Source organism: Balaenoptera acutorostrata, chromosome 3 (assembly GCF_949987535.1).
Source record: "Balaenoptera acutorostrata chromosome 3, mBalAcu1.1, whole genome shotgun sequence".
Taxonomy (NCBI): domain Eukaryota; kingdom Metazoa; phylum Chordata; class Mammalia; order Artiodactyla; family Balaenopteridae; genus Balaenoptera; species Balaenoptera acutorostrata.
This window is the reverse complement of record NC_080066.1, coordinates 52,569,925-52,579,873: the sequence shown is the minus strand read 5'-3', so window position 1 is coordinate 52,579,873 and position 9,949 is coordinate 52,569,925. Positions and strand designations below refer to the sequence as shown.

Below are 9,949 nucleotides of genomic sequence, written 5' to 3'. Positions count from 1 at the left end.
AATTTCTCTTCCCTGATAGCCATTTATGTTCTGCTTCTGCAGAATTGTGTACTCATGCTCTTCATCTATTTATCTACTGGAATCTTAGTGTGTTTCTTATTAATTCAATGAGTTCTCTCTCAATTAAGGATTTTAATCTTTTGCAGTTTTAAACTTTTGTGCTTTAGTGTGTGAAAGAGTTCATCCAACACTTTTAAGCTTAAGGAGTCCTCTGCCATCTGACACTTGATAAATTATGTTTCCTTGGTCCGTGTTTGCGTGGTTCAGTGTTTTACATTGGTGGACTTTTCTTTTTTATCCTCTTGGGCGGGGCGCGGCGGAGCAAACTCCCCCTGTGTTCAGGCCAGAGAAGGCTCAGCATGCAGAGACCCCTCACCCTCCTAGACCGAGCCAGAGGGGCTCCTTCTCCGCCGGAGGCCTCGGCTGGTGACACCCACTCTACTGGGTATCTGAGCTCTCGTTACAGACCATGGACATAGGGCAGGGTGAAAAAGCCGAGGCTCAGCGGAAAGCTGGGAGGGAGACTTTAAAGTGTTTAATAGCCTACAGCAGAGGCACAAACTGCAGCCAGAACCAGCCGGTGCAGCAGCTGCAGACAGGCTTGTGTGGCGAGCCCCAGTCCAGGAGCTGAGGCCCCGCCCCAGACCCAGGGCCCCGCCCCCGCCCCCGCCCCCGCCCCCGGGGCCTCGCTCCCCGCAGGTCCTGTGCTGACCTCTCAGCACTGCCCGGCTCGCCCCAGTCCCCGCCCACCGCTGATTTCATTGGCTGCCTCGCCGTCCCCGCCTCGGGAACCTGCTGATTTCCGCAGCCAATCGGCAGGCGCAGCAGCGGCGGCTGCGACCGGTCTCGGTGCATACGGGACGCTGAGGTACCTGGCCTGCGGGAGAGGGGCTGCGTGGGTCTGTTGCGGTGCTGCGGCGTCGCCCAGCTCGTCGGCTGGGTGGCGAGTCGCCACTCCTGGGGCTCTGAGGTCACCGTCCTGCAGCTGGAGGTGCAGCGTCCCAGACCGTCGAGGACTGCCCCGAGATTTCTGGGGTGGAGGTCAGAGGTCGGAGGTCATGCCTTTGTTGAATGCTGGGGCCCCACCCGTCTAAGCATAGAGGCGGGCCGCTCTCTGTTTTTATAGTCAGCTCCCTTTCGCGGAAGGAGCTCCGAGGGAAACTGAGGCCTGCGAGCCGCCGGGGCTCCTGGCAGGCGCTGAGCTCCGACGGGAAGGTCCGCCCGACCTCGGGCCGCCGCAGGTGACCCTCGGGCACCCGGAGAGCCGCCTCCTCCCTCCCTCCTCCGGGCCGGCGGGGTCCCCGGAGTGCGGGGAGGGGTCTGGGGCGAGGTGGGGGGGTCGCTCCGTGGCCACGCTGTCCTGAGGGGGCCGCCCCTCTTTCTGGCTCCGAAGAAACCCGGTGCCAACTCTTTTTGAGGCTGTCGTTCCCGGGTTGGAGATTTCATGTCTGGAAGTTCATTCGAGCAACTTGGAGAGGGGAAAGGCTTGTATTGTGGCTTCCGCACTGGTCGGGAAGTGAAAATAACCAGACACGGGGAGGTTCTGAAGGCCAAGGGACCTGTGAGAAACCGGACGAATTTCATAGTTTGACAGAAATCTTCCCCCAGCTTGCCTCACATGTTATATAATTCAAGTCGTTTCAAAGTCAAGAGTATTTAGTCTCATAGTTCTTCTAAGTAAGTGTCCTTAGTCTTGACCTTAAGTGAAGCTACTTCGGAATGCTTGAAGTGTTGAGCAAGAATTTTTTTGTACAAAGGTTCTGTGCAAGGAAGGAAGTTGGGAACAGTCTTTACCTCTCATCGCAGTGATCCCAGCTGCTGCTTTACTACTCTGGGACCAAAAAGAGAAGTTGTTTATCTGCATATGTGGGTTTTGGGGAGACATAGCTATGGATGAGGAATAAGGGGAGAAGAAAGAGGACTCTCTTGTTTTCTGCGCAAAAAGTATGCAATTAGAAAAAAAGAGTGTATGTATTTGCCTATCTCTCTCCCTTCATCTCAGCCAGCGTAAACACGTTTTGACATTTTTTGTGCCGATGGTATGTGTTGAGTATTTATATTAGGGAAAGGAGTTATCTCTAACAACAAGAAGACACTTATCTTCAGTGTAGCCACAGAGGAATGAATATGCCTTGTGTGGAATTAACCCTGGGGTTTGGTTTTCAGTTAAGAAAATGAGGCAGAAGGAAGTGTTAACCAAGACCTTCCAAGGCCCAGCCGTGGTCTGTAGGACTCCGACCAGCCACATTTACATGTTTGAGAATGGTGTTGGGGACTCCGGGGACTCCTCTGAGGAAGAGTCCCACCAAGTAGCTCTGCGGCCCCGGGGCAAGGAGCGCGAGAAGAAGGGTGCCCACCACCCTCACCAGCCAGGAGCAGGGGACGTGGTGCTGCTGCAGCGGGAGCTGGCCCAGGAGGACAGCCTCAACAAGCTCGCTCTTCAGTATGGCTGCAAAGTAAGAAACCCCACAGGTGAAGGCGCCACCTGCCCTTCAGCCCCTGTGTTTAGAAGAACAGAGGAGCTCACTGAAGAGTGGGGACCCTTTCTGACCCCAGAGGTGGTTGGAAGAAGCCTGCTCTAAAGGATACCCCTGTCTAGCTAGAGATGGAAGGCAGGTGGAAGGACCTTCCGTTCCTCAGAGAGAGAGGGAATTAGTCAGGAATTTCAGGTGACAGGGCAGGTCCCTCTCTGCATCTCTTCCTTGTGCCTCCAAAATGAAATTCTGAAACCTTTTTCTTTTTTCTTTTGAGCACATCTTATTTAAGACATAATGGGGCCAGAGATGCCACGTAGAGTTTATCCAAGATTTCTTTGGTATGCTTGCTTTTTTTTTTTTTTTTTGCTACTTTTCTTTTTCTAAACCTTTCTTGCTGGTTGTAGCTTATTTGATTGGTAAAGTTTTGCCTTCTCTCTTTTAGAACTGCATGATCTATCCTTTGTATGCTGTGTATCTATATAACCCTGTTTCTCTCTTTAATTATATTTTTAGCATTCAGAGTGATTAACAATGGCAAAGTAAGTAGGAAGGTATTTATTGAATTGCTGCATTTTCTCCTAGATAGAAACTATTTCATTTTGCTAGCACTGTGCTGCTACTTTCTATGGCTTTCTCTAAGGCTATATAAGCTACTTATTTAAAAAAATCTTTTCATCCTTGAAGGGTCTGTCATTTACCTAACAAGGATCAAATGACTCAACATGTGTGGAGGTGTTGTTTCCCAGGGAAATAAACTGGTCTCCAGGGACACGTAGTGGTCTGTAAACTGTACTGAGATTTATATTTGACTCTTATAATCAGCTTCTGTAGACATACTATATTAATATGGTTTATAGAGCAAGGGCTGAAAACTGAATCCTTTCCTACAAAGACCTGAATAGATGCAATGGGCTTCTTGGAACAGTGATGTTTAATAAATCCAAAAGGACTATATAATGTATCTAAGAAGTGATTAGCTTTCCTATTTGAAGTAAATAAATTTGATGTTAGTTTATTAGGATCAAAGACAAAAATATCTCAAGCACCTTAAGTTTCAGGATATAATAAATTAAAAATGTCCACCACCCCAATTCAATTAAATGATAAAAGGACTTGCTAAGTAATGAAAATAATGAAGATGATTGATTTGAATAAAGTCTGTTGGCTGTATTTACACTCTAGTTTAAGTGGACTTAGGAGTTAGAACCTTAGAGTCCATCTCTGATGCTTTTGCTAAGTTTTCAAACAATAACTTCAGGGAGGATCTATCTTTGACTTATATTTCCCCCTACTTTTTAAAAATTAAGGTTTGATTATGAGAGGAATTTGTCATAAACTTTGTTACTTTTTAAAACTCACAGTCGTGTTCCTTTCTCCTCAAGTCCTAATATTGGAATAGAAGATTTCAGTCTGTAGTTTCCAAGTTCTCTGCATGTTTCTAAATGAAAAGAAGTGTTGTGAAATCCTTGAAGTGAATTAACTCTAGGTTGCTTTTATTTTAAAAATAAGTTTATAGGCCATACAGTACTTCTGGGAAAGAAAACGTCGTATAATCATGAGGGCACACCTTTTAAAATGTTGTTACAGTTGAACTAGGTTCTAGTGTTTGTAGAGCTGGCTGAGGCTTTGTGTTTGCTGAATGCTAATGTCTACTACAGCTACTAAATTAAGTTCTAATGCAGGAGAGAGTCACCCAGATGGGGGCACTGTTTTCTCAAAAGTTAAATGTAGAAAGGGTACAGCCTTCTTTTACCATGATGTGTTTCACCTAAAAGCATTTTGTTGAAGGCACACTTTAAACAAAGTCTTTTCCAAAACTGATCTTGAGTTGTTCAAACTTGTAAGTCTATAAAAAAAATCTTATGATTAAGCTATACATTAAGGCTGAATTAAAGCCAAAAAACGAAGTTATTCAGCCTAAACTAAATTTTGTGTGTAGGTACAGTTTTCCAGTGTTCATCAGATTCTTAAGCTGTGTGGGCTTGGACCATCACCCAGAAAGGTTAAGCAACACTTTTTGGATATTAGTTTTAAGGAGCTTTACATCATTTCATGATGTTTGTCTTCATGGCTTCCCTAGGTTGCAGATATCAAGAAAGTCAACAACTTCATCAGAGAACAAGACTTACATGCTTTGAAATCTGTTAAGATTCCAGTGAAAAACCACGGGATCCTAACAGAGACACACAAAGAACTCAGACCCCTCCTGAGCTCATCTACAGAGACCAGAGTGACCTTCGAGGAGCAGCCAGACCCAGACAGAGCAGCTGTCAGTGCCAGTGCCTCGTCTAACCCACTGACGGATTTCTTTAAGGGCATTGACCAGAATATTGAGCATGCAGTGCAGTCAGAAATCTTTTTGAGTGAAAGTTACTGCATAGAGACCTCCAGTCAGCCACTGCTTCCGACTCTTCCGAAGATACCTACAAATGGTGCAGACTGTGGAATTCAGAGGTGGAATGCTGTTTTTATCATGCTTCTGATTGGAATTGTTTTACCCGTGTTTTATTTGGTCTATTTTAAAATACAAACTACTAGTGAGATCCCTAGTATCTTGAATACAACTGCTGTCCCTAATGGCTCGATGGCAGTGAGTGCAGTTCTAGGGCAATCCCCCAAATTAGCGATTCCATTGCCAACCATTCCCTCTTCAGACAGCCAGTTCAGTCAGACCACCCACGGGGAGAACTAGCTCTTGTTGTTTCTAAGGAATCAGGGCAGCTTTAGCACTTGCGCTCCTAATGTGCATCAGCCGACATTGGCCATATCTTAGCGTGCTGCATTTTTTTTTCTGTGACATATGGACGTGTTACAGAAGCCACCATCATGTCAGTCACACTCATCATGGGGAATAGACTCGCCTGATCCAAGGCTGTGGGAGCCAAAACACCAGCATCCTCAACCTCCTACATCCAAAGAGGAGCGGCAGGAGAGACATTTACACATGACAGATGCTGTTCCTTGAAGGCATTTAGTGGACTGGCCATGAATGTCTTCACAATAGCACTGTGTAGGTCCCCAAGCTGGACGTGCTTGGAGGGAGATGAATGGCCTTGGCAGATGGACCTGCAGTATGGGAGCCCCTGGTATCAGCTTTGGTTGTCTGGATGTTTGCTTTGTCCCCTGCCTGCTGTGAAGGAGTGACTGGCTCTGACAAATGATGTTTTGTGTCCCCCCAACAAAGGTGTTGTGCAATAGCGATGGGATGTCACCCTGTTTCAGAGTGTGACACATGACAGTTGTAATAAGCCCTGCTTCACATTTGCCCCCTCAGACAGCCTTTTTGAGGCAATGTCATATCTAGAATTTAAAAAGCCCTAAATCTAAATTGCTATAATACTGAGTAAATAGCAGTTCTGCTCCTCGTAATTTTAGAGCTCCTTAATCTGACACACAGGCACGTTTTAAGCACTTCCTGGCCAGGACATTTGGAGGCCATGGCCCAGTTTCACCTGAGGAGCATTTCTACAGTGATTGCTAACTGGAGTCCCCAAGTCAGCATTCTTGGAAGGATCTCTTTCTGGTCAGTGTCTGGAGTGGAGTAGGTATAGGGAGAAGGATGAGTGCCTATCACCGAGGTCCCAACATGTGACACTTATAAGGCTGAACAGTCCTCAATCCAGCTTTTGCTGGCCCCTGTATGTGTCTGGAAGAGTGGTACAGGGAGAATGGGCTTGCTTCCTGCTGCTTCCTTGACTCCATCCTTAGGACTTCTAGAGCCACAGAACAGGAATGGGGCTCAGTCACTTTTCCTTGGGTGAATACAATGTAGCTCATAATGTTAAAATATTGAACACTTAATGGAGGGCCTAGAGGTGACCCTTGCTGTGGAAGACCGTAAAAAGAGGGGCCTGGGGGTTTGCCCGTCTACTCCTATGACAAGGCAACAGTGGTGCTAAGTTCAGAGGCTCGTGGAGGGCATGGGTTGGCCTCTGAGACCTTGCTGGTGGAGCAAGCGTGAATGGGGTGAGGGCAGGAGTCTGCCTCGGTCCCTTGGAGGAGTGGAAATTGGCCAGGGTGGCTGGTGGCTCAGCCTTAGGGAGGTCTGTCTCCAGGGAGGAAAACATGCTGCTCTTGGGTTTTAGGCAGGTTTAAGACATTTGACACATTCAGCCTAGAGATCAATTTAAAAGAGCTCATCATGTAAGAGGAGGGGAATGTGGCAGACAAGTACCTGAGATGGGCTTCCAGTTTCTTTCCCCTCTCAGTTATGTGAAAAACTATTTTGCCCTGGGTTCAATTAGCAAATTTAAATTATCTTCAAAATTAAATGTTTTCTTCAAAAGCAAAATGGTCTTCAGGATAAAATGAACTTGTCAGCCTTTGCTACAGGAAATGTTTTGATCATGTAAATGCTTTTCCAGCCAAACGTTTGTGTGCACTGTGCCCCTGAGGGCCACAGGTTTCTCTAACCATTTGTCACCATTAATTTCGCCAGGCAGGACTCAGACTCTCATGAGAAAATGACTTTTGCCAGGCAAAGAATGAATATCTGTATACTTTTTTTCAAATGGAATAAAATAGTTCCTTCTGTGAAGGAAAATTGATTCCTCCTTTTTAATAAGGGAGTTGGTAATTCAGAGTTAAAAGATGTGGGATGATGTTGGAGAAAAGGGAAGTGTCCATGTCCAAGGGGTGAGGCCTGCCCAGGGCTTGGGCCCAAGGTTACCCCAGCAGGTGAAGAACAAGTAGTAACAAGTACAGTCTTGCTGATTGGTCTGCATAACATACTTTAAAACTTTTATTAAGGAGACTTCCTTGGTGGTCCGGTGGTTAAGAATCCACCTTCAAATTAAGGGGACACGATCCCTGGTTGGGGAACTAAGATCCCACGTGCTGGGGGGCAACTAAGCCTGTGTGCTGCAGCTACTGAGCCCACGCGCTCTGGAGTCCATACGTCACAGCTAGAGAGCCTGTGTGCCGCAACTACTGAGCCTGAACGCTCTGGAGCCCTCATGCCACAACTAGAGAGCCCGTGCACTGCAACTGCTGAGCCCAGGCACTGCAAAGAAGAGCCCGTGTGCCACAACAAAAGATCCTGCATGCCACAGAAAAGATCCCACGTGCTGCAACTAAGACCTGACGCAGCCAAATAATAAATATTAAAATTGTTTTAGGTATACGTAAGAGATACCATGGAGCTCATTTTCTATATATTTTACTGCATTTTTAGTGTGTTTTGGGAGTTAATGTTGTAAAGGAATAATTAGATTTGTTAGATAGTCTTCAGTCCTTTTTGTTGAACTGTAGTGCCTAATATTGCAAAAGCCTAGGGAATCTGTCATTAGGCAAATGATGCTCCCATTTTACTCTGGGGAGACAAGGCTGCAGAAACTAAGCAGAAGCCTCAGGGTCACCCAGAGCAGGACTACCCAGCCACAGCCATGACACAGCCCCTCCTCAGCAATCTAGTTCTTTACATTGCCTCTGCATTAATTGTGAAAGCCTGAGTTTGAGGGAGAACACTATGTGCCCTGAGATGATGGCTTATAGAGGGGATTTTAACATTTTTAACTAGTTTTATTGAGATAAAATTGACATAACAGCACTATATAAGATGTACAGCATAATGAATTGACTTAGATACACTGTGAAATGATTACCACAAGTTTAGTTAACATCCATCATCTCATGTAGATACAAAAAAAAAAAAAAAGAAAAATGTTCTTTTCCCTTGTGATGAGAACTCAGGATTTATTCCTTTAACAACTTTGATGTATACCATATAACAGTGTTAACTATAGTCCTCATGTTGTACATTAGTTCCCTAGTACTTATTTATCTTATAACTGGAAGTTTATACCTTTTGACCACATCTTCCAATTTCCCCTCCACCTCACTCCCTGCCTCTGGTAGCCACAAATCTGATCTCTTTTTGTACGAGTTTGGTTTTTTTCTTTTTTCTTTTTTTTAGATTTCATATATAAATGAGATCATACAGTATTTGTCTTTCTCTGACTGACTTATTTCACTTAGCATAATGCCCTTAACATCCGTCTGTTTTGTCCCAAATCCTCCTGTGTTGTCCCAGGATTTCCACCTTCTTTATGGCTGAATAACATCTGTGTGTGTGTGTATGTATGTACCACAACTTCTTTATCCATTCATCCCTTGATGGACACTTAGGTTGTTTCCATGTAAACGAATGCTGCTGTGAACATGGAGGTGCAGATACCTCCTTGACATAGTGTTTTCATTTACTTCAGATATATTCCCAGAAGTGGAATTGCTGTATCATGTTGTAGTTCTGTTTTTTAATTTTTTGAGGAACCTCCATACTGTTCACCATAGTGGCTGTACCAATCTGTAATCTCACCAACAGTACACAGGGGTTCGCTTTTCTCCACATCCTTGTCAGCATTTATTATCTCTTGTCTTTTTGATGTTAAGACGTTCTGATTGGTGTGAAGTGGTATCTCATTGTGGTTTTGGTTTGTATTTCCCTAATGGTTAGTGATGGTGACAGCTTTGCATGTACCTGTTGGCCTTTCATATCTTTCTTCATTAGAGAAATGTCTATTCAGGTCCTTTGCCCGTTTTTAATTAGATTATTATTATTTACTTATTTATTTTTTGCTGTTGAGTTGCAAGTTGTTTATATATTTTAGATATTAACCTCTTATCAGATATATGGTTTACAAATATTTTTTTCCCATTTTGTAGGTTATCCTTTCATTTTTGTTAATGGTTTCATTTGCTGTGCAGAAGCTTTTTACTTTGATGTAGTCCCACTTGTTTATTTTTTATTTTGTTTGTACTTTGTCATATCCAAAAAATCATTGCAAAGACTGATATCATGGCGCTTACTGCCTATATTATTTTCTAGGAGTTTTATTGTTTCTAGTCTTACAGTCAAGTCTTTAATCCATTTCAAGTTAATTTTTGTGAGTGGTGTAAGATAGACATCTACTTTCATTCTTTTGCATGTGAATATTCAATTTTACCAGCAGTATTTATTGGAAAGACTGTCTTTTCTCCATTGAGTATTCTTGGCTCCCTTGTGAAATATTGCTTGACTGTATATCACTGGGTTTATTTCTGGGCTCTTGATTCTGTTCCATTGGTGTGTGTCTGTTTTAATGCCGTTACCATACTGTTTTGATAACTAGTTTTATAATATAGCTTGTAATCAGAAAATGTGATGCTACCCACTTTGTACTTCTTTCTCAGGATTGCTTTGGCTATTCAGAGTCTTTTGTGCTTCCGTATAAATTTTAGTGTTGTTTTTTTCTACTTCTGTAAAAAATGCCATTGGAATCTTGATAGGGATAGCATTGAATCTATAGATGGCTTTAAGTAATATGGAAATTTAAAAAATCTTCCAATCCATGAGCACAGGATAGCGTTCCATTTATTTGTATCTACAGTTTCTTTCATTGATGTCTTGTTTTGATAGTTTTCAGTGTAGAGATCTTTCATGTCCTTGGTTAAATTTATTCCTAAGTATTTTATTGTTTTTGATGCTACTGTAA

The 9,949-nt window shown here is 43.9% G+C and overlaps 1 protein-coding gene across 5 annotated transcripts; it reads left to right on the top strand.

The window, feature by feature from the left end:
- Window positions 1-811: 811 nt before the first annotated feature.
- LYSMD4 (LysM domain containing 4) lies at window positions 812-8,267 on the top strand. 5 transcript variants are annotated; one of them, XM_057544464.1, is made up of 3 exons: window positions 812-868; window positions 2,167-2,456; window positions 4,558-8,267. In XM_057544464.1, the coding sequence occupies exons 2-3, from the start codon at window positions 2,175-2,177 to the stop codon at window positions 5,167-5,169; spliced, it is 894 nt and encodes a 297-aa protein (XP_057400447.1). In that variant the 5' UTR covers window positions 812-868; window positions 2,167-2,174; the 3' UTR covers window positions 5,170-8,267. The 5 variants fall into 5 exon arrangements, with proteins under 5 accessions (XP_057400447.1, XP_007191207.2, XP_007191206.2 ...); XM_007191145.2 differs by having other exon boundaries at window positions 857-991; XM_007191144.2 differs by lacking the exon at window positions 812-868 and adding an exon at window positions 911-1,041.
- Window positions 8,268-9,949: the final 1,682 nt, after the last annotated feature.